General features: G+C 37.6%; 1 protein-coding gene across 2 annotated transcripts in view; it reads left to right on the forward strand.

The window, feature by feature from the left end:
* Positions 1–24,578, forward strand: part of DYNC1I1 (dynein cytoplasmic 1 intermediate chain 1) — a 307,556-nt gene extending 282,978 nt beyond the window's left edge. For both annotated transcript variants that reach the window (XM_042977393.1, XM_042977394.1), the window contains 3 exons: positions 2,560–2,700; positions 6,696–6,821; positions 23,625–24,578. In XM_042977393.1, coding sequence (XP_042833327.1) covers positions 2,560–2,700; positions 6,696–6,821; positions 23,625–23,735 — 378 coding nt within the window. In that variant the 3' untranslated portion in view covers positions 23,736–24,578. The remainder of the gene's footprint in view (positions 1–2,559; positions 2,701–6,695; positions 6,822–23,624) is intronic.
* Positions 24,579–25,626: the final 1,048 nt, after the last annotated feature.

Below are 25,626 nucleotides of genomic sequence, written 5' to 3' on the forward strand. Positions count from 1 at the left end.
TTGAAAACGTATGCCCTTCTTCCTTCCCCTAAACTTGCCCACACTGCAGCCTAGAATAACGTGGCGGTGGTTTTTGCAATGCAAGCTTCAGTCTTAGAGGCTGGGGTAATAAGGAAATTGGAGAAAAACCTAGACAGTACTAGCATTTCAATACAATACTATTAAACATGAGACAATTGGATTTTGGTAGCATGAACAATGGCTGTTATTTCCAGATGTTTAAAAAGTGAAGTCTCCAGGAAGTATTACAATTTTGATTGGGTTTCTCACAGAAGCAGCAACTAAAAGAAAAAAAGGAAAGAAGCAAAGTAGAGATTAACAGGGTAATTTATTGGGAGAACTAATGTATCAAATAATATCAGCTTTCTAGAAAATGGCTGTTGAAGGTTGGGTGGTTTTATAATTGATCAAAACAAGGATCGTAAATATGATCTGTGTTTAATGTCTGTCTGGATGTGTAAGTCTGTATCTAGACCTCTGTATACTCAGTTCTGCTATCAGCTGGGTTATTGAGAGAGGATACTGAGAATCGACTTTTTTCAGTATGTCTTTTCCACGCTTTGACTTTGAGAAAATTGTGTCACTCATGTTGTTTAACAAATAGTGACTGGCTAGCTACAAAATCAAGAATTTGGGGTGGGAATAGTCTTTTACTAAGAGTTAGAATTTAATATTTACAAGTGGTCAGTGAAGGACCAGCTACTCCATCTCAGTAAGGAAAAATGATACAATCATGCCACTTTAAGGTGTCACTGGATATTCAGATTCTCTGGAGAAGGAAGTTTGAATCACCTAGTCCAAAGCTCGAGAGGAAGAAAGAAGCTATTCGTAAATAGCAAGTTGACAAGTAACTTTACCTCAAAATCACACTGCAAGCATGGTATATGATAAACATTCTGGCATAAAAGAGTTATAGAATATTAAAATACAAAAATGTAAGGCTGATGTCCACTTAATTCTTTCTGAGGTCTCAATATCATATGTTCTTTTTCAAATCACTCCCCCATTAGACACTTCTTGCAAATACAGCACATCTCACACATCTACTGCCTACCCCCTGCATGCACAGTGGCCCATCTAAAATCTTCTGTGTTGCTATAATAGTATTAGAATTGTGTTCATTTCTGAGCAATGTCAAAGCGATATAATTCATGGAAAGAGAAATCACTTACAGTTACTACCCTAACAAATCTTTGCTCTAGGTTTTTGTCTCTCACCGATTTTTCTCACTTTCACATCAGCAAGTGCATTCTATGCATTTTACCTTTGCTACCCATACACATTGGGAGTTCACTCGAACATTTGGAGCTGTTACCTACAGAAACATTCTTTGCACATTCTATGCATAAAGGATTTGATTGTTCATATTGTGTGTTATATTTTTTGATCTTATTCCTCTGGCCTGCACAGGCATTTAGCCGAACCCAGGAAGAGAATACAGACAGCTGACTGGATGAAGAAGACATTGTGGAAAAAAACTCCCATTGTTTAGATTTCTGTCAGAGGATATAAGAATACTTAATTTCTTTTATCTCTAGGGCTTTCATTATCATTTAAATTTCATTTTACATTAATTGATCAGGGATTAGTAAAGCCATTATGCAGAAATTAGAATAAGACAAGCCAGATGGAATGAATAATTCATGAAGTCCAATTACGTTTTATTTCTGGTGTACTTTCAAACTTGCCTCTGACTTCTGTGCTATTTTGATGTGACAATATTCACTGGAAATCAAGAGTGCCATTTTAATTTATTGTATCCCTCTGGAGTAGAAGCATTTGTATGCAGTGGGGGGTGTGCTAATGTTTTCCCCCAAAGCACCAATTTCAGGGCTGTTGGAAATACTGGGTGATCTAGAAAATGTGGTTCATCATCTGTGAAGGTTCAGGGATTCTACGTTGAGCCACGCCAGTCCACCTGACGAGGCAGAGAAACTAGGGTCTTAGAACCGCGAGATTTTTAACCTCCCAAAAGAGCTACACAAATCCCTTCAAAATATGTGTTCCCATTCCCGCCGCAAAGGAACCATTAAAGTATGAATTTGGCCTGGAGTTGGCCTGGAAGCAGACATGCAGCTACAGAAAAAGACCACGAGGTGGCAGGCGTTGCCTTCCATGCAAAAGGTCCGGGGCCGCCGGGCCAAGCGGGGGCTTCCAGAGCATCCCCGCGGGTCTGATCCCCGCAGGCCGAGCGCGGTTGGGTCTGGGCTCCGAGCGACTCGCGGAGCGTAGCCTGGCGAGAATTCCGAGCTAATGGGCAGCCCCGTCCACCTGCATGGAATGTCTCGTACGCCTGTGTCTGAAACCGCCTGCCCCGCCGGTCCCAGCCCCCAGTCCCCTAAGAGTCCCCCCTTCCCACCCACCCCCTCGCCCCCCGGTATTTATTTATGCCACTGGACAGTTCTAGTCACATTAAAGCTGCGGTTCACCTTTTCGAGGACTTTCATCTCGGGAAGTTTTATGACACTTTGTGAATGTGCAAAGTTTTTAATTAGGCTCGCTAGACAGCCCGAGGCAGCGGCAGCGCCACAAAGTCTTCACGGTCTCTCTGCTTTACAGCACAACAAGCCGCTCTACTCCTTTGAAGACAATGCAGACTATGTGTACGATGTCATGTGGTCCCCCGTGCATCCCGCGCTCTTTGCCTGCGTGGACGGGATGGGGCGCCTGGACCTCTGGAACCTCAACAATGACACCGAGGTGAGCCGCGGCGCAGGCGCCCGAGTTGGGGGGGGGGGAGGGCTGGGAGGAGGGCGCAGCCGGCCTCTCACCGTCTCCCCCTCTCTCTCCCCAACGGCCTTTTTTGGACTGACCCTTCAACTGCAGCTGGGCTGCCGACCCCCTTTCTTGACTGCTCTGAAGGGAACTGGCAGATGCACTGGCCCCAAATCATTTCATCTCACGTCATCCCCAAACCGTGGCCGATCCTGGACAATGGACGACCCTTCTTTGCAAAAAGCAAAACGCTGTGTGTTCACGCCTTTCCCTGCGGGAAAGGATGCACAGGCATATTTCAGAGCAGTGTTGAAATAACTCCATTGGCAAGCACTTGGAAAAGTAAGCTTTTGTGGACGCTGACTCGAGATTGAGCTTTTAAAAAGGGTTATTTGTCAGTGTTTGCTATTGGTACACTTTCTATTTTAAATTCATAAAAGATGATTCTGTTGACCCTTTATGTTTAGATCCATCCTCCATTTGATTTTTACAAGGTAAAATCATCTTCATCTAAAATGCTGAACTTACAGGCAGACTTTTACAATAGTTTGCAACTCTGAACATGTATGTTAAACTTAGTGTTTGAAAAAAAAAGCGGGATATCAACATGTCACATTCAGAGAAGTGAAAAATGGCCTCCCCCCCCCTTTTTTTTAAAGGGGGGAATTAATAATAAGGAAATATTCTTTTTAAAAATTATGCTATATACATTTATGTTTTAAAAAATTCTGCCATGTGCATTTTTCCTTTTGCCCACACCCTCAACAGTACTGAGGTGCTAACTCAGCTACTGGGGAGAAGGCTTGTGTCTTTTTTAACATGAATATTAAATGTCCTTCGATTTAGAAAAATAAAACGTTCTCTTCAGCACTTCCCAGCTTCTGATTCAGGGCACCTCTCCGTAAATAAGAAGGGACAGGTAAGGGGAACAAGCATGTAAACTGTATGTCAAGTGGAGAACAAGAGAAAGGTCTTTTGAAGTGTTTTGAGCAGGAAGCAGCTCAGCCTTTTTAATTAGGAAGCCTATAGCTGGAGGATCTGAGGAGGAGCAGGCCCCCTAGTATTTTCTGTGGGAGGGGGCAGGGAAATATCCCTCAGGTGTTATTATGGAGCCTCTGTAACTTGCAAAATTATATGCATCTCTGACCACTGCCAAATAGTTACATTTTCAAATATTTCAGTTTGAGTCTTTTTTATTTTCTTTTGGCTACAAGAATTGTGTGACAAAGATAAGAGTTATGTGATGAAGTATCTTTGAAAATAAGCAAAAGGCATAAATGTGTGCAATGCCCATCATATTTTGGATGTTGAAATGTTCATAACATTATTGCTCTTCATAGAAAGATGCTGTTATTCCACATTGTGATGGTTTCCCAAAATCTTTCATCACTGTTGATTAAAATCATATTGCTTCTATCTGCTAGAATAAACTCATTCACTTAAATCAACCAAAAGACACACGTTTTCCAGGTTGGCTTAGGAGACCCCTTGTATCAGAAATCAGATTTAGTAGAAATGATGTTTAGGTGATGCCCAACTACAATGCAGTGGAGTGAGTTCTACCCATGCCTTAATAATTCCTATGTAGCTGTTCTTATTTTGTTTGTAGTCTGTTTTCTAGGTAAAATGAACTTAACGTGTCCACAATGAAATTGTCAAAAAGGAAATTAATTGCCAAATATAATTTTTCCCTTCTCTTTCTCTAGGTATCAAGGGACAACCACATAAGAGTTTTGTAGATAAATATTTTTTAAAAATCATTATGGGCCATGCAGATTGCTTAGTTTTGTGGTAACCATAATTCTGCTTTCAGAATGTTGGATTTCTGTTGTTGAAATTACTGTACCTTTAGACCAAGTTATTCCAATTGCTCCTATGCAAGGATAGTTCATATTCACCTACCTGAGTATCACTCCACACAATGTAGTAATTTAGGCAGTAGATAACCTGTCTTTGCAATTAAAATGATTGAGCCTTAAAAAGTGTGAAAATAACTGTGAAAGCAAAGTACAGAAGTAAGAGAGATAGAGTTCAATATATGGATTAGTTTCGTTATAGATTGATCAGCTGTTGAAGGGTCATTATGAGTAAAACTAATAAAATATATTTTATCATTTCCTTCATGCATTTGATACTTTTTTAGCACATATAATAGGCTGTGATAGTCTTTTTTTTAACCATTTATAATACTTGAAATGAAGGTATTTTTAAATGGCTAAAATAGTATTTGTCCCAGTTTTTTATATATTACTTAATTCTTAATAAATACGATTCTTTAAAATGTATCAGGCATAATTTAAAGTGTATCAGAAATCAGTTTATTTTGAATGATTAATTTTTAACATTCATATTAAGATTCAAAATTTTTATTCAATTTTTGAGATTGTTCATTGATAAAATCTGATGTTGAACAGAGTTACGTTTATAAAGTATGATCCTGTACGATCTCCCTAAATTATGCTGTTAAAAACTAACTCTGAAAACTGTATGGCTGAATCTCAGATTTGTTTTCTGAGCAGCGCACTAATAATAAAGCATATTGACAGAATTATGGCCCATCTAAATTCACATTGTTTTGGCCTTTGAAAGGTTTGGTTAAAAATTCAACCTCCTGCTGGCACAGCAGGCACCTTTATTGTAGAAATTGTGTATTTTTTAAAAAAAATAAATGAGTTGGGGACTTTCGTTTTACATTTTTGCTCACAATTGACATACAGTGATTTAAGCAGGTAAAAGAATTTTTATTGATTTCAAGATTAAGTTTAAACATAGATTCTTACATATGATGGAGTTTTTATTGCTATTTTAAAGATAGGTATTGGGTCAATAATCTCACATAAACAGATGGTTTCAATTCCTTGAATAGCAGAACGCCGGGAGAGCTGAGGCACAGTACGTCGAGTTTCCATCCTAAAACGACCTGTTTAGGAGACACAGGTCTTAAACAGTGGCATGAGATGATCTCTAGGGCCCTCCTTTCACTCTATTTTTTTCTTTTTGTTTCAACATTTACTCTTTTGCTTTTTAATGGCCTGTTGTCATTTCCCATTCCACGTTCTTGGAGAAGAAGCAGAGATGCGATCTTTACATCAGGTATAAAGTTCCAAACTTAAAGACAAGAGTTTACACGACTGTTGATACAGAGGGGTGGGCCTCCTAAAACGTCTTCCGAATACTACGGCTCTTGTCATAAATGCTGCAGGTTCCATTTCAGCACCTCAGTGTATTTCAATAATTAGTATGATAGTAATTATCAGCATTGGCAGGTTTCAGTGTTTGTTAAAGGACATGGAAGGCCTCTTCTACAAACAGGGGCTGCAGTCCATCAGGGTACCAGCCTGGGGACATCTCCAAACTTATAGAGTGCTTCGTCCATCCTGGTACTGACAGGAAGGGGGAAAATAGGAAAAAGGAAAAGAAAAAAAGAAAGAGGAGAATTTGAGGTTTTGAAGCTTTTCCACCTGCACTTTTTGTCTTCTTCTGATCATCCCTTCCCTGATGAGGTTTTGAGAGATCAATACATATTTTTTCCCTGAAGACACACATTAATATGACCTTTATTCCACCATAAACCCCCTTCCTGCCTTTTATAGTATCCTTAATCTTGGTAAATCCTGAAATCTCTCTCTCCATCGATCCATAAATCATGACCTGATCGTGAAGTATCACATTTAGCTGCTGTGTTTGTATGTTGGATGTACACCCTGCATAATCCGGAGAAATATTTGTCACTCATTGCCCATTGACTATGGAAAAAGACTCTCCCTCTTTTCCTTTTTTGTTAAAGTGTCTCCTCTCTACCCCTTAATTCAGTGGAGCATATGATTTAAGAACAATGAATCCTTTTACCCCTGCACAGGGATGTATATTCATGCACATGAAGGCAGTGGTGACTCACCCAGTTAAACGTATCATGGTAAATTTGTGTATCTAAATTCATGTTCAGAGATTCTTTATTGCTGTTGTAACCTCTTTGACAGGTCCCGACAGCAAGTGTGGCCATTGAAGGGGCTTCTGCCCTAAACCGTGTTCGTTGGGCTCAAGCCGGGAAAGAAGTTGCTGTTGGAGACTCAGAAGGCCGAATTTGGATCTACGATGTTGGAGAGGTACATATTTTTTGGTTTACAGGTTTGGGTGTTTTGGTTTGTTTTTTTTCTTTTTCTTTTTCCTTCTTTTCTTTTCCTTTTTCTGTCTTTTCTTTTTCTTTTTCTTTTTCTTTTTTTTTTTTTTTGACTTGTGTGTCTAAAGATCTAGTGAAATTATTGACATGACCTGTGGGCGACAAGAGCCCTCTCAAGTGCGTTTACAAATTTCCACTGACTTCAGTGGGAGTTTGGTAAGACTTCCTTAGGGCCTAATTTGGTCTTCTGTCTCCACACATGGGCCGCTTTAGTTAATGATCCAGGCTCTTTCAGAGAGCTATAGAATTCCCACCCATCCTGTGATAAAGCATGGCACTTCCCACCAATTTCACGAGAATGGAAAGTTTGTCCAATGCATCATGCTAGCATTGAATTTGGAATTTGTTAAACAAACAAAAAGTCCAGTTTTCATTATGTTCACTTAAAGTGTATACTATTACTCTTTAGTTAAAATGTAGCCAATTAAAGAGGCTGAGGTTGTGCTCCCTTCATAGTATATATATTAAAGAAGCTGAAGTGAATCCGAATTTGTACTATTTTCATGATATTCAAAGTTATTCTACAAGATATATATCTCTGGTATAGCTACATTGTATTACGTACATAATGTGTTACATTATATATGAAGTATTCCTGAACATCATGGCACATATCAAAGAGCAAAAATCTATATCTTGTATTTCAGATAAATCTCTTTAAATTTTTATGCTATCTTTATTTAAATATTACATTATCAATCAATTGTACTTAAACGTATCTATTTTTACTAAATGGGAAAGTGTCGACAAAAGCTTTCATTTGCAATGAGGTTAAAGAATTTTTTCCTTAAAGACAAAGAAAATATTGAACTTTCAAGCAAAACAAAACAAGAGTGCTGTGTAATGCTATTCTGGTGTAATATGAATCTAGAATTTGCATTCCAGGGGAAAAATGTACCACATTTGTATGTATAACACCCTGGACCTAGGAAGTACTCTGTGCCTGCCTGGTGGATGGGTTTAGCTGATCACACTGACAAGGTTCCGTATGGTTTCATCAGTCGGCATTCTGTACATTTGGCAGAGTCCCGGATGGTTTGTCCTACACTGCAACGATTTATTATACACTACTGTATGTGGGGTTGATTATGTTGAAACGAACTAGGTGTTGTTGTTGTTGCTGCTGCTGCTTTTAATTCAGCCAGAAAGAGAAACTGAAGGACTCTTGAGATGGGAATTTTCTATTTGGGGATGTGCACTGCTAAGTAAAACATTCAGAAACCTCTCAGCTTTACTGCATGTTATCTATTTCATTAGACACCTCCTTAACCACTCCCGATGCCACAAGCTGAGTCATCCCAACAGCAACAAAGACTCTGTTAATATTCATCCCCAGTGGTGAAGATACAAATGGTCTGGTGACTATTGACGTAGTTTGGAGTCTTTGGGAAAGAGAATACCTTCTGAATCAAAAACACTGCCAATGGTTTTATAGCAATGTTTTCTTCAATGATTATTCTTTATATTCAATGCATCTTTTACACTGTCTTCATCAAAATAAAACTAAGCAACAACAAAAACCTCCTTCATTAGTTCATTTACTAAAAAATTAAAAAGCTAGCAAAGAAGAACATTAAAAAACAAGGTTTTTTTTTCTCTCTTTTGTTTATAACAAATGTAATTGTGGGAGAGAAATAGATGTGGAGGCATGCTCAGAGATGAAATGGCAGAAAGTAGATGAAATTTAAACTCTTTTCTCTACCTCCCTTGCTTTTTATACATAATGTCACTTAATCCTCTTAAGATCATATGCAACAGTAATGTTTTGTCCAAGAGGGATGGAAAGTAGAATAGTTTAACAATCTGGTCTGTTTCAAGAAAAGTTTTTGAAAAATCTTTACGTTGACCACAGATATTTTATATATATATGTATATACACACACACACACACACACATATATGTATTTGTTGTTATCTATATGTAACATATATGTATAATGTATATGCACGTACATACATATATACATACACGCAATCCCCATGCAATAAGAAAACACAATATGACATATATACAGAATGTTCTGTAATAAAGTGATTTTATAGCCTGTGGACAGAATTACTCAAATATGACTCATATTTTAGGAGCAAAAAATGATTTTGCAAAAGTTGCCTTGGCTGATATGTGGCTGCTAAAACTTCCTTCTAGGTTGCTATCATCATTTCGAAATTGTAAAGTGTTGTTATACTCATATTTCTACTATCGTAGTGGCAGGTCAGCCTGGTTTTCATTTTTGTATTATTGCTCTTACTTTCCTAAGTGATATTACAGACTATAGAAATGTCTGCAACTATAGACCAGTCTCGTCTATTGTCTGGAGTCTAGACAGACTATAGAAAAATCTCTGTGACACATAATAGGCCAAACAATTTGTAGGGTTGTTTATCCCTACAAATTCACTACCCGGAAAAAAAAGGATATACTATTTTATTGAGAGTAGGTAATATTATATAATCTTCTAGTCCTTCCCTGAATGACCAAAAAAAATCAGGATAGGCTTATACATTTGAACAGTTTTTTTTTTCTGTATTGTTTAGTCAATACACAAAGCAATCTATAGCTCAGAAAAACTCAGACTTAAGATAATTTTGTCTTCACTGTAGTTTTTTTTTCCTAAGTATTTTTGAAAGGTATTTACAAATGTAGCTCATATTTGTTTCTTTGGAAAGATAAAGGGGAGAGGTCCTTTTCTCTTTGCTCATCTCTAATGCCTATTCTAAATCTCTGACGGCCAACTCTATATATAGAGTCTCCATGTACTGAAAGGGAAGCGGAGCTTAGCTGAAGTCCACTTCTGAGAGATGGCAGATCACTTCCTGGGCAAATGCCGCCATTATTGTAATTACCGCTGTCTCGTTCACCAGTCTAGAACTCACAGAGCTCAGCTGTACTTACAAGAGAAGGGCACCCTCTGAGCAGTGTGTCCTCAGCCTTCCAAATCACCTAAACTGCAGAAAGCCAGACAGAGTGTCTTCACAGCAAACTGGCCCCATTTAGAATTTGAGGTCAAATCTAAGGCTCGTGCATGGGTGACAAGAGGGAAGGGGTTTGAGCAGGAAGTGATTTAAAAAGGGGAAAATATAGAGAGAAAGAAAACATATGGCATTGAGGATCAAATTGCTAGTAGACTGTGCTACCATTATCTGTATTCAGAATTGGTCCTCTGGTCCCCATTAAAACTGAACCCCTCACCAGGGTCATGCTGGCCTTTGGATGGAAAATCTTGCTTTATGGAACCCTCTCAGAAAGAAGATGAAACACTTTTAAATAAGCCTTATAATACAATCTGCACAAGAAAGTAAATGGTAGTTTCTAGAGTATGCTTTGTTGATCCATTTTCTTTGAGACCTCAGTACACTGAATAGGTGTCTGTCTGCAGGAAGACACCTCACGTTCATTTCTCCCTGGTTGATTTGAGGAGAGGGAGGGGGCAGCAGGCTCCCTCTCACCAAGGTCCTATTCCGAGAGTGAGGCTGGCTTCCTGCTTCATGCTTGGGTTACCTGTGCAGTCTCACAGGTGCTGTACATAGAGGTTCCTTCAGCTTGGCTTCATGCTTGGCTGTCACCGTCTTGCAACCGTTCAGAAAATTTTCAACAAGGCACCCCACATTTTCATGTTTGCACCCCCCCTGCAAAATTATGTAGCCAGTCTTTGCCACAAGAGTATTGTTCTTAATTCTACTCATGATGCAAATCAGAAATGAAAAATTATGGCCTTGACCTAGACTGTTAGGAAAAAGGAGAAGTCTTTAGAAAGGTGGTCATTTGTAGCACATGTTGTATGATCTTATTATTACTTATGTCTTAAGACTATTTAAAAATGTTGAATGGAATAGCAAAGGCTGTAGATTATAAACATCATGAGGCCCAGAAGAACAGAGCTGAAACCGTATGGATATTCTCATTCACTCCCCATACCCTTGTTTTGATCATACCGTAATTTTAACCGAAAGTATAATAGAGTTTGGGGGAAAGATCTCTATGATGCCTACTACACTTGGAGTGGAGAGGGACAGCCTTTCTCTGTCACTTAATTGTCACACCATCATCAAGTACTGCCTGATAAGAGACTTCTGTGACTACCAGTGGAGATGTCCCCATTCAAGTCTAGGTAGACCTGCTTCCTCTGAGACCTGATGCCCAACCAGAAGAGCCATGCAGAAAGGGACTTGGGTGCCACCGGTGGTTAACAACCGTCTGCCTCATCTCCTGTCCCAGCTGAGGCTGCAGCTGCCACCGGGAGTCTCAGCACATGATCATGCCCTCTTCTATTATATACAATTATCTTCCATGACTTTTAAGATGATGGCAGAGAGAAATGGCCCGAATCCAGATTTGCTGATGCAATTTATTATGAACTTCTGAAGGGGTAAACAGAGGATTGTGTATGAGCTCACTGAAATCACCAGATTGAGTATGTCCATCTGCCCCCTACCCCCTTTTTTCCTTTTTGTTGCATTTAAATGGCTAAGGTATGAGTAATATCTTGGGGTATATGACTAATGAGGTAAAGTATAAAACAGCAGTGTTTTCAGGTAGGCCACATGATGCTTTGTTTATATAGCACACATTTTTGGTTGTTTGATTTCAGCATTGTAGCTGGAAAATATACTGCACACATTTATTTTCACAGACAGGGGTCTATTTTCTTTGCGGAGCAGGTGCTCAACTCCCATTAGCATAAATGGAAGTTATGTGAATTCAGTGAAAGACAGAGAAGATCCCTTGTATTTGGCTATAATTTTTATTCTGTTTGTGCATCTTAAAAGTTATTAAAATAGACAGTGCTTGCATGCACCATTTAAATTTTCTAAAATGTAAAGTTAAAGATGAGCCTCGCTCTTGAATAAGTTTTGAGGATCTTTCTCTTCAAACTGTGGGATGCAGTCTGTTTGTTGTGAAGCTGTATGATCCCATTCAATTAACTGAAACGCGGAGAAGATAACAAGTCATAAGTTAACTACCAATATAACCTGAAAATACTGTGTGTATGCCGCTTCAGAATACACCCAAAGAGGACTGTTAATCATTGTTGGATTTTTTAAATGATGTGTGAACACACATATTCTAAAGAATTAAAAATAAGAATTACCCACCACCATGGCTCCTTTACTGAAGAGCAAGCTTTTATGTATGTATGTGTGTGTGTGTGTGTGTGTGTGTGTATACACACACACACACACACATATATATATATATATATATGAAGCTGATTTTAATAGTACATGGGCCAGTGAGTATAGAATTATTCACGTGTCCTGATGATTGATAGTCAGCCTATCTACCTGTCTGTCTTGCAGATGTGTTTTATAGAAAGCCCGTTGCTATTGTTAATGCTTCAGTGCTGTCACATAGATGGGCTGTCATAAATATCCCCTAACAACTATGTTTGCTGCTTATCTGAATTAGTTAGAATGCTGTTTGCAGCTCCAGTTTAAAAAAAAGCAGTTTATTCTCCACCTCCTGTTATTTCTTTTTCCATTAACCTCTTCCAGGGAAGATTTTGTTTTCAGTTGTGATAAACACACATAAGTTTCAAATCCCTGATTATATTTCTACAATAGCCAAATGATAAGATTCCAAAGTCATTTTCAGCTTACAGCAGAACTTGAAAAATAAAACGGCAACTTAAAAACAAACTTGGAGACGAATAAATCTGTGCACCCTTAGCTATTATTGGTTTGGTATCCCACGCACTAATTACCTAAGGAAACATGAATTCATCTTTGCATTTTAACCCTGAACTTTGACAGCATTTCAAATCGCTTGTTTCATACGACTCTTTGGGGGCTAAAAGAATAGCAGTCATTTTATTACAGATTTCAATAAATACAGTAAATTGGACATTTGTTAATATATTACAAGGGTCTTGCAAAATTCTTGGAAAGGAAAACTGCAGGTGAATAGGAGAGATTAAATGTACCTGCACGATTTAAATCTTCATCTGAGTGTATTTTAAAGCTCAAATGAAAAATTAGGATGACAGTTTATTTGGGATCCCGACAGGAAAAATGGCCTGTGAAATACACTTCAGAATGGTAGTCCAGGTGTAATGTCCAGGGACTATTAAAAAGTGCCTCAAACAGTTTCTGTAGCCAGCCAGCTAGCACAGGGATAAAAGAAAGCGATTCGATCAGCCATCTCTCTTGCACCTAAAATATCAGTTCAGTATAGAGGCATCTGAGAAACTGGCAGTGCTGAGAGTGCAAAAGAATTTGACGCAAAATAAATACAATGCGTTTCTGGTTTGTAAGTGGATTACACTTAGTCGATAATTGTTTGCTTTGTGGAACTACTTTGTGTTTGCCAGTAGGACAGGGCCTAGGTCAGTTTTCCACAAGAAGTGTGTGCCCTGAATATAATCCCCGCTCCGTGGGGAAGGGGTGTGCAGAACACAACATATGAAGTTTAACTGAGATTTTGGGGTTAATTCAAATAAGAGTCCCATAATGAAAAAGAACTGGATTTGAAATCAGCTCATTTAATGATGGTGCTTTATGAAGGCTATTATCCCCCGCTGATGACGAAGCTGAGAGCATGGCTGAGCCTCCAGAAGGGAGAGGGAGCTGGGCTCGGGTTACGAAGGTCCAGTTATAATCGCCCCAAACACTTGTGTTTCTCATTAAGTGAGTGTGGCCACAAGTTGCTAGATTCTTGAAGGTCTTTGCAAGTCCTGGCTTATTCTTCAGTGAATAAACAATATTATTTTCTTTAGCCGATGCCAAACACTTCTTCTGATATCCCTCCATGGAGAAGAAAGGACTTTGGCGTAAGTTATTCTGTGGTGCCAAACATCCAGATAAAAACTGAAAATCCAAATACTTAGTTCTGTCGACAATATCTAGATATTCGATGACATAGAAACAAAGCATTGGGATTTTCAATGGCACTTTTCAGTTTTTACCTGAATTTTTAATTGCCATAGCCACAGCACTGTGCAGTTAAGTCAAAAAACACCAAGGCATATCCGTATGAGCAGATTTGGGGTGCTAATAAATATAATTACATAAAATAAGCTACTTTGAAGTAATATATTAATTCATTTTCTTGTCATAATAAATTACATGTATTTGAAATAAGATAATTTGGTTAAAATGTAAGATTGTAATTTTAATATTAACTTGATTTCTTCTAGGAAAAGTGCTTAATTGAAAAAGGAAAAAGAAAAAGCACTATTAATTCCAATTAATGTTATAATTACTCATCTTATAGTGAATGTAGTAGTCATGGTTTTCATTTTGATAATTATATATGTAAAAGACTGTAATTAAACTAATTATTATATAAATAGTATGCTTATTCAGGTACATTAGTTTATAAAAATGAATTTATAGGATTAATATCTTTTCAATCTACTTTTTCTCTGGATTGATAAGAAAATACTTAACGACTTTTATGTATTATGGAGAAGTTGATTTGATGGAAAGAAAACCCTAATATCTAACTTTATAAAAACCAAATTAATGTGTGCATAGTAATTTGCAATATTCAATGAAACTCATATATTCCCATTTTGGTGATAAATGGCCTATGAATATAAACCTTCTGCAACAAGTACCAGTTTGTATAATTAATCATCTTTATGATTCTTCTGTGATTTCAAACTGTCATCTTCAATAGCAGTTTGGATCTTGAAGCAGTCATTAATTATAGTGTTAAATTTTTTCATGGCTGACAAAATTGTTTAGTTTTAGAATTTCAAAACTGCTAAATTTTATCTTGAAAAATTACTGCTTAGAACAGTAGCCTCAAATCACAGCTTAGACCAGCCGAGCATGAAGCGGCTCCAATCATCTGTGAGGCTAGATTAACACTGGCCTGGATGGAAATGGAGAGTTGTTTGTTTCTTACAGGAGTACAGGTGTTACTATTGGTGCATCTAAGACACGATAGGAAATCAAGTACCTGCCTATGCGTGTTTATGTGTAAATATTTATGTTATATAGGTGGGACTTGCAAAGTGAGGGAGTGAATCATTCTATTCTAATTTCAAAGAAGGTTTGCATGGATTTCTGAGAATGTCAGCTATCAGAACATCTTCTCCATTTTAAAACATGAATTATTTATCATTTAGGAAATATCAAAGCTTAACATTGTTGAAGAAATTTTGCACCCTTCCTTTTTAGGGTGGCAGATAAAACTGATCAGTGGTCCATTCCCTAAGATCTTTCTCCCTCATGGCCAGCTAATAGTTTCTCAATATGTAGATGAAATACTTCATTTTTATTTATCTTAACATTAAGGAACCTTTGGTAAAAAAGTGAACGTGTTCTAGTAGCCTCAAAACCAGCCACCCTTTTGATTTAGATTTTTTTTTTTTTTTCAGTTTGGCAGCCCTCCTTAGGTTAATCACATTCCTCAGTAAGGTTTTTCTAATGTTTAGAGTGGCATGTCCACAGAAACATACACAAAGTAGATACTTAACAATTGTCTATTTGAGTGGGATAGCCCAGCCTTGCACAGTGCCTGGCACATAACAGGCACTCTATAAATATTTGGGTGAATGTTTCACACGTGAAAGTTGAAGGTTAAGGGAAAGCTTAATTGTGTGAAGCATTCAGAATGCAGCCTCCAAGTTGGCTATCGACTGATGGACAGGAAAAATAATCCATTTAACTATGTTTGCACTGAGCAGGATATATAGAAAACATTTTAAAAAGAGGGCTTGTCCTTCTTCCCCAATCTCTATCCCACTCCCCCGCCCTCTTGTGCTTTTAAAAGTGAGCGATTGGCCACTAGTGTAATGAAAGCCTAACAGCTGATTCAAATAGTTGTCAAACCACTGGAAAAACGCTTCCTTTTCATTGTGCTTTTTTTGGACACTATAGATATGGTAAATCATGAACTACATTATAAAAATACCTCTTTTATGCCCAAACATTCAGTAGGAGGGAATGACATTTCTTTTATTACCTCGGTAAATGTTTCTAAGGTGTTTAGCAATAAGCTTTCTTTTTGTCAAAACTGCTTAGATGCAGTGGTTGCTAGGAATTTACTAGAAAACCTATAGTTAATAATATCAGGAAGAGAAAGGATATATGTTTAGTCAGCTAATATGACAGACTAGCTTGAGTAGCCCATGCTTTTTTCATTTCCCTGTCATTTTCTTGATCTTTTCTGTTCTAGAAAAAGAGTGGTAATTAAAGTTTTAAAAGTTTATTTTCCATTATTGCCCATCAGCCAATGTTTTTAGCACTTTTTCCATCTTTTGGACAGAGGAATAGATTGTTCCAAATAATAGAAAAAAAATAATGCTTAAGAGATTTCTCAAGAAAAAAGGATGAGATTTTAATACAAATGTGAACAAGGTCGTCCGTAGACCTTAGTAAATTAACTCTTTCTTCTTCAGCTGTGTGATTTTTTTCCCTCTCCGCAGGTAAAAACTCCAGAATTTTGTCATGCTTCCTATAATGTGAAATTTTAACATGAAGAAGTGTTTATTTTTTAAGAATAGTGTTTAAAATTATTTCCTTCAATGGTTGCTGACTTATTGAAATTGATATAGACCCATATTTATTACTATTTACCTTTGATTTTATGTCTCGTCCTTCTTTCCTTAATTGGGTGGTAATGGATTTTTTTTAAAGTAGTGTTCTAACCTGCTATAAAAATCAACCACCCATTTAAAGATACTAGAGAAGAGAACTTTCGCAGAGAGATCTCAAGCTTCACGGGTGGATGAGGGGTCCCTTAGAATAGGATTTTATGATAAAATAAATTCTTTCTTTCTTCACCAAAAATAGCCAAATAATCATCAGATTACTCTCGGTTTGCATGCTGCTAAATTTCACAGAAATTTTAACCTACTGACCAGGAACAGCAGATGCTACAGAATGGAGACTAATGTAACTTCTACTTTCTGGCCTTCCCTAAAAGTGCTGTAAATACTAAGTTACCACACAGACTATCTTTTTGTGGTGGAATACTGCAGTGTATTTACCCCTTCTGTATACTGCATTCTGGCTTGGAATTTTGGTCCGTGGTTTCATCCGTTGTTACCAGTGATGCTAGACTCCCCCAAGAGTTAAATACAGTGGAGCTTGTATTTATGTGAAGCGAGTAAGCTTGGTCTTTCCAGCGGCTGTTTCATTGCATGTTACCTCCCACTTTGCTTCCCTCTGTGTGTGTGGCAAAGGGAATTGTCCTAAGAAATATCGGCTTCCTCTGAACACAAACGTGTTACCAGTAAATCCACAATCTCCTGATTTGGGGTGCCGTTAATAATTGCACTTTTAAAAAACCTTTTAAAGCTTAGAGGGGTTTAGTCTCTGTGGAAACCCACATTCGCTTCCACGGTCTCTGTAAATGCATTAAAAACAACAACAAAAAACCAATGCATATTAAAGTGAAAGGGTAATTTGCAAGATATCTTTTTAACAGAAAACTTTAATTTTGGGGTTCATACAGAAGTTGTCATTTACCTGTTCATAATCGATGGCTAACATAATCGTCCCAGGCTTTTTTATAGTGACTCCATTTAATTAAAAGATTACAAAGATGCTGATGAACCACACATCGATGGAATACTAGTCCCCAAACTTGGAGGCCTACTCATTTTCATTTGTTTGCCGTGCTTAATGTGTCTGAGAAACCAAACTGAAATTACGAAATAGCTTTCTGTCTTAATTGTCCAAGATTTTTAAAAATTAACCTACTTTTATATAAGCAATGCTCGAGACATATTTTTACCATAAAAAATTCAGCATTGAGCTGGTAGGAGTTACTGCAGATAATGCAGCTTTTTCAAATCAGCTGCCAGGTACTATAAACCCCTTAAAATTACTAACAAATGAGGGAGGCTTGACTGTGGACTGTTCAAAATTGTTAGCCATGTGCTTATAAAAAGGGACACATGAATGATATTTAACCCTGGTCATAAAAAGCCATTTGATTTTTATAACAGCGTGTTCAGTGGTTACAAAGCTTTATAACTTGAGCTAAAAATGTAGAATCCCACTGTAGAAAGTGCCATAACAAGGACAGAGCTAGGGGAAGCTGGATTGGCGTACCTGAGAAATTAAAAATATGCATGTATATGTAGACATATCTGTGGATGTGTATATTTACAAGGAGTAATTATACTTTAAGTTTGATTTTTTAAATGAGCAATAAAAAGTACTCTGACAGAATTTTTCTTGTGATCTGAAAGAACCCTTTCCTCATATCCAGCTCATGAACTTTAGGTATTATTAAAAGTATGACTATTTAGGAAAGTATTTGTGTGGGCTTTCAAGAAATCAAATGTAATAAAAATAAGGTATATTTCTAAAAAGAAATGCAGCTCTATACAGGTGAGAAGAAGGAAATGGAAGAAAGAAAAGGAAAGGAGCAAAAATTACCTCCCCCAAATGGAAAAGAGAATAAGCATTAAGGAAAAATAGGGAAAAAACCATCATTTCCTCCAGTTTCATAATGTGCCAAGCACTGTGCTAAACCCATTATATTTGGCAGTGGAGGGGGTGTGCATGTCTCTTATTTAATATTCGCAACACTCCTAGGAGATGGGTCTCAAAATTCCTTTCTCACAAATGAGGAAGTTAAGATTGGAGACGTTAAAACAGTCTTCATACGGACATACTGCAAGTAAGTGGCAAAGCAGGGAAAGAAACTGTGATCTGGCTGATACTGGAGGTGGAAAAAGTCAACCTTGGCTCCATTCTTAAAATTTAGTTATTCTGCAATCTTTGCCTGTCTTTAAGTGCACCAGAAACCCAGGCCAGACACCTAGTGGTCAGGCTAGTTTTGGGGGGGACGGGCTGGGGCAGCATCCAGAGGTGCCCTCTCTTCCGTTCAGGCAGACAGGAGGGGCAGATCCATGAAACAGCCTCAGAAGTAGGGAGTCGAGGGGACTAAAATGATCAACTTCGATAAAATTTCCACAGCTTTTACACTTTTGCTTTTTATTTTTGACCTTTTATCTTCTAAGAATCTTAGAAGATTAAATACAGTCTTTAGACTCTTTTAGCAGGTGATTCAAAACACTTACTTGCCTGCCATTCTGCCAGTAAGCTGGCATTTCCTAAAGGGGCGAGGCTCCTGATTGGCCCATTCTACCGTGTGAAAGTTAGGCGATCTTTAGCAAATCATTTAGCTCCCCGGTCTTCTATTTCCTACCTGTTAAAAGAGGTCCATGCCTTGTTCCTTAATGTCCTCACATAGTAAACATCAGAATTATTTTAAGAAAATAAAAACAAACCCACAAAAATGCTATTGAATCGATATGCATGCCATTTACATATATCATTTGGAAGAACATGTTCAATCTGAGTGACAGTTTAAAGAGAAAGAATGCATGACTATTCCATGAAGAACTCATGGTATTTTCTTCACTTAGATTACCTCTCTCATCCTCTTCACATCTCTGTTGATAAATGGGTCAGACACTATCATCCTCATTTTACAATTGAGGCAATGAGAGGTTAAGTGCCTGACCATTGCCAGTACCAAGATGAGAACGGGACTTAAGTCTCCTGTCCAAATCTGAGCTCCATTTTACCTCCTCCTTATGGCCAAATTGCTACCTCAGAAACTATCTATGTTCTTAGTTCCCTCGGTTCTAAAAATAGGCTCATATCATATCTATACAAGGTCATCACTCTTAGAGGGAAGATTTTATCATCTCGGGAATTAGAGCCATGAGTGCTTGTGGCATAAAAATGCTTTATACATTTCACAAAAAAAATTAGAAAAGTCTTCTAGTAGGGGGTGTGAATGGGCTTGTTGGGTGCACCTTGTACATGAAGCACTGGGAAAATCTGAATCATCCCTGACCTAGGATGTGGACTTTGGCAGATGAATCTGAAGGCAGAAAATGTTTCCAGATCCACTGTGGTTCAGTACAATACTGGAAGAATTTTTACAAATCCTTCTTTATGGTATTCCCTTGATATAACAATGGGCCATTTCCTTCACAGTGCTTTTTTTCTTTTAATTAAAATTATTCATCATGATGAAAAACTTGTGACTATTTTTCCTATCATGAAATAGAGATTGTTCAAAAATTATTCTAAACTGTTTTTTTCAAGTGGAAAACAAATCCACAGTGATGCTCTAGGTTTAGCCTTTAATGCCTTGATGGAAACTTAAAGAGATGCTGAAGCCTTGTCATTAACATGCCATTTGCTTTCCTGCTACTTACTTGACACACAACACACACTGGGACACGTTACGGTTGTCACTGTAAGAAAATAAATTTTAGGCTATGCATGTTTTGAATGTCAGTGAAGTTAAAAAAACAAAAAAAAACAACAAAAAAAAACCCCACCTGTGCAAGTATTCACACATTTTGACCTAAGAAAATATTATTCACTGCTGTATCTTTAATCCCTAGCACAGTGCCAGGCATAGAGTTGGTCCTCAGTCCATGCTGATTGAATGCGTTTGTGTTCTGGTTAGAAGAACATGAGAGCAGTCTTACTCTTTAACTAAGAAACATGAACAAAGAATTTTCCTACTTAATGATTAGGGTATTACTGGATTAAAGATGTCCTAGAGAAAGTCTGAAATGAATTTTTGCTCTTGAGCCTCCAGCTATTTGTTTGTTTGTTTAAGTTTATTTATTTATTTGGAGAGGGAGAGGGAGAGAGAGAATCCCAAGCAGGCTCCATACTGTCCGCACAAAGCCTGACACAAGTCTCGATCTCACGAACCATGAGATCATGACTCGAGCTGAAACCAAGAGTTGGATGCTTAACCGACTGACACACCTAGGTGCCCCCTTTCCAGCCATTTCTAATCAGAGAGAACCAGGTTAGAAAAGCCAGGAACTGCCAAGGATAAGAGGGACAGTTCTGTCCAAATGGATGCTGGTTACAGCCACAGATGTAAAATGAAAGGATTGGTCTTCTTGTTTGTTAGGACCCCTGTTTGATCTTACCTACAAGTAATTCAAATGCCAAAAATTGTTACTTTGGGTGTGGAAACAGCCTGTGAATGAACGTTCACACATTCAAGCTAAGATTATTCTTAAAGTGCTTCCTGACGGTGATACTGAATTCTAAAAATGGGGCAGTGTGCAGTTCACCTTCTAAATCTAACATTACAGTCATCGTGGCTTATTTTTATAGTCAACTAAATGAGAAAGTGTAATAGGATGAGGTAGGTAAATTTAAGTTTCTAGAAGCTGTTGTGTTTGCACTGTGTGTGACTCTGGAATGTTTTTTGTTGTGGTTTTGTGTTTTGTGAACCAAAGCAAACTAACATTTTTGTGAAGTTTATGGTATTCTAGACAGAAAAATACTTGGCAGGATTTTTTTTTTTAAACTTCTAATATTTCCAACCTAAATGGAACTTTCACAGATCAAAGAGAGGACAAGATATGTTAGAATACTATTAACGCTTTTGTGAGGGAAAACCTGTACTTTTAAGGACAGGTGTTGGTATTCTAGTACTATTATTCCCATCCCTGGGGAAAAGCTCAAATGTAGTTCCATTGTAGGGTATTTTTGTTCCTTTATTAGAAACATTTAAATCTGATAAAATTCACTTTCAACCAGTTAGATATGCAACTTAAACGTCATAAATGATACTCAGTTCTGTCTCAAACTGTATCTGGGCATATATTCAAACCTTAATGGCTCACAGTCTTAATTAGTATCGTTTCTTAATGGCCTTGCCATTACTACTGGATGAAACTATGTGAAACATATTTACCTGTTTTCTTATTTCAGCATATAGTTTCTATATATTGCTATCAATAAAACATTATGCATGGCATCATATGTTAACTTGTACCATTTCAACCAAGAATATACTGTTACGTTAAAGAGCCAAACTCCTAGAGCAATATACTCTATTCTATATTGTATAATGTATTATTAGTGAGGACTGCTTTTTTCCAGGACTTAAAGTTATATGAAATTATGAGGTGCCTTAGCTAGAGTTTGATTATCCTTTATGTATTGGAAAAAGTCATAATCATGTTATCATGATTGGCTTTGTCTCTTCCTAGGCTTTAGTTTTGTGGTTCTTTTTGGGAGGACTTGTTAGGAGTTGGAGGAGAGAAAGGAAGTAGTGAACCTATTCTTTCATATAAATATGATACCAACCCTTTGCTGCTCCTGCTTTTTGTTAGCTCTTTTGTAGTAGCATTTGAAGTTTGAAGGCCTCATTTCCCCAGTACGGTATTTTCTAAAATTGAAGAGAAAAATGAAGATCAGTGGAACCTAGGAAAAGAGCTCAAAGTAGGGAAAATGGACTGAGCAAAGGGGGTAACAGTGTCATTCGATACTATTGTGAACTTATGTCATTGCCTAAGAAGAAATTTGAATTCATTTCAATAACTAGGGAAGTAACCATTCAAAACTCATTCATATGACTAAATGAGAATTCTTATTGGTACTGCATTTCTCAAAATCAGTAGAACTTATTCCCCTACCTATATATCATTTCCAGAATTATATTACTGAAACATTTAAACCTCAGTACTAGAACACTAATTGCAAGATATACTCTGTAGACTGCTGATGACATCCTCCAAAAAGTTGTCTTAGCATCTGACATTATCATCCCCTGTAATAAAAATGTTAAGTTCTAATCATTTAGCTGTATATAGTAGGTAACTTTTCAGCTATAAAAATGATCTCAAAGCTTAGCTTTATTTGCTTCCTGTTTTTTATTTTCAAAAATGTATATTGAGACGAATGTGTTATTAATGCTTATAGAACCTAGTACCTATAGATGGATTATACCCTCTTACAGGGCAATCCTCTAAGAAAATCACTCTACATCCTACATCAATTTTATTCTATATAAAAACCATTCAGACTTCTACTTGATCATGCTTCTCATCATCAAATACTTCTCTACTCTATTCCAAACATTCGCAATGTATCTTTAAGCAGTTCATTTCTGGATGCTGTGTAGAGAAATCACTATCCTTTAAATCAGCTAACAGAATTTATACATGTAGCTTGTATCCGGTGGGATTAATTTTCTCCTCACTGAATTGTGCAGAGAAGAAGATATGCTTTGGGAAATTTTATAAACCTCCCTTTTTTGGCAAACCAGTATAGGATACTGTCTAGAGATGCAGATACTGGAGTTAGATGGCACTGGCATTGATATTTGCTAGCTACACAATCTTAGATGATTTAATCTTTCTGTGCCTCGATTTCTTCTTCTGTAAAAAGGAAATACCAAGATTACCCTACCTAGGGCTGTGAGGTATGGGTTAATACATGCAAAGCACTTAGAACAGAACTCTTGGCAAATGTTAGCTACTTATCACCATGTAAGATCTTGCTGAAAAAGCCGTATCATTATTTCATTGTAAGATTTCTTTGTATATGTAAGCTATACTTTTGCCATGCATATTAGCACATTAGCAACACTTTTAAGAAAGGATCAATAGCATTGACTTAGAAAGGCAACACCACAGTTATTTCAAAATCCTAGACAATTATATGCAGTTTTTATCTGCTATGTTCACTTTAACTCTGGTCTTATGATGAATTTTCATTACTGAAAGTTCTTTAACTGGCTACTGTAATAGTATAGTTTACAAAAGTTTTTTTTTTTTTTTTTAAGTTTCATAAATTCCATGAGTGACTTTATTCTCTTAAGTTGTCAGTTTAAGAGCAACACTTCAGGGCCGATTCAAGGAAGACGAAGATCTGGTTTCCTTTATATTCCAAGGGAAATGGCTGCTTCAGGAGGAACAGTCCTGTGGGCGTCAAGGCTTTCAGTCCTTTAAGATCCCTTTTTCACCATTTTCCATTAATCGCTTTGCAGCTTGCAGTTCCCCACAATGATGAATGGACCCGATTTGCCAGGACCCTCGTGGAGATTCGTGCCAACAGAGCTGATAGCGAGGAAGAAGGCACCGTTGAGTTATCTGCCTAATGGAAACCAACCATCCCCACCCTAGCCCCCACCTTCGCCTTCTAGAACTCAGCTCTGCGGTCATCGATTCCACTTGTATCCAGTGTCCATTCAGTAACAGTGTTGTGTGACATTTTGGGTGTCATATTGTGCCAGCTTTGCTCCAAGTATTCCAAATGTATCCCACCCTGCTTTCCCCTGACCTGAAATTCACCAGATCATTTCTATCTTTCTATTTGTCTCAAAAATGGGGGGGAAGGGAGGGGGAGGCTTTACGGGTTTAGTTGTTGCCTTTTAACTACTTAGTAGCTGTATTTAATAGCTGGAAACCTCTGGTTAAATTTGTTCTTACATGCACTTCTGGCATAGTCCTATTAAATCCATATGAAGCCAGATATGATCAGGTGCAGATGTGGCTTGCTTCATGATATGGCACAGGGCCAAAGACTTGAGATGTGGTGTTTTACATGGTGACTCACATTATGAACGGATTTACTAGAAGAACATTGCTGCTCCTTATTTATTGTGGTGTGCTGCATGGAACATATTGATTTGAAAGCATTAAAATAAACGATCCTAGAGCATGTGCATAATGAGAGGACTGTATTGTCTCTCTGCTGCTGTTGAGGTTACATTAAGTTCCAAAGAACAATTACAGTATGCCAGTTCCACGGAGGACAAGAAATCTTTAGAGGTTCGTTGCAATGAACGGAATGAATTTTAATGCCTATTATTTCTAGGTACTTTGACAATATTTCAAATATAGTTGACCATTGATACTTGTCATTCAAGCTAACACAGTCCAACAAGAGTCTGTGGTTCCTGAATATGACACCAGTATTGCCAATAAAACGTTCCAAACCAGGTCTGCACCAGCGTGGATAAATCCTGTGCTTGGGGAAAGACTGATTCGAATGTTGCTATGACAAGGAGGTGGGGGAGATACATTAGGGCCATGTTAAAGATTGATAATGAACTTATAGGCAACCAGCCTGGTTGGACTTAAACCAAGACTCTGGTTTTATTTTTACGAGGGAATGTGTGTGGTTTTCTGGAAAGCTTTCCCTTATCTCCTTTACCCGAGCCACTCTTGCCCCAAGACGGTCTCAAATGTTAAAATAAGAAAAACAGGTTAAGATGGAGATACCAAATGGTCTACATATTTCTTTTTAAAAAATTTACACCGTAAATTTATGTTTCTTGCTATTGGACTTGGAAATATGTCTGTAAACAATTTTAACAGAAAATTTTCTCAAAAATCATTTCATGCCTAGAGAGAATTAAAACATCTCAAGACAGACTTTTAGTTTTTCAGGGAGATAATCTCCATGGTGGTAGGGACTCCTTGAACTGTGAATTTCTTTTAAAAATAATGATATGCTTTTTCTTGAAGTGCCATATGGTATATAGATATTGAAATTCTTTGAAGGCAGGAATTAAATTTTTAAAAATAAAATATGAGGGTCTTAAATAGGTTTAAAAACAATCCAATAAAAGCATCAGGGGGAAAAAAAAGTCTCTCAAGCTTATACACACGACCAAGAATAAAGCAATAACCCATATGTAGCTATTACAGACCAAACTCTGAATGATTCCATGAGTAAAGACTGAAAAGTACAAAGGCCAGAGCGCCTTGTAGTAAGCACGTGAAACATTACATGAGTTTATATACATATACATCCCACTGTGGTAGCTGGTCTCCAAAATAGTCTTGCATAGTGCTGTTCCGTGGGGAATCTGGGCTGACCTGGTATAAATGATGGGATATGGAGGAAGTGATGCTGTGTGGGGTCCAGGACACGGTTGTGAGAAGACTTATAGCTTCCTTCTAGGTCTCTGGGCATACTCATTCTTGGTCCCTAAGCCAAGAAGTACAAGTATCTGTAAAAGAAGCACAACTATCCTGAGACCT

Source organism: Panthera tigris, chromosome A2, assembly GCF_018350195.1.
Source record: "Panthera tigris isolate Pti1 chromosome A2, P.tigris_Pti1_mat1.1, whole genome shotgun sequence".
Lineage (NCBI taxonomy): Eukaryota > Metazoa > Chordata > Mammalia > Carnivora > Felidae > Panthera > Panthera tigris.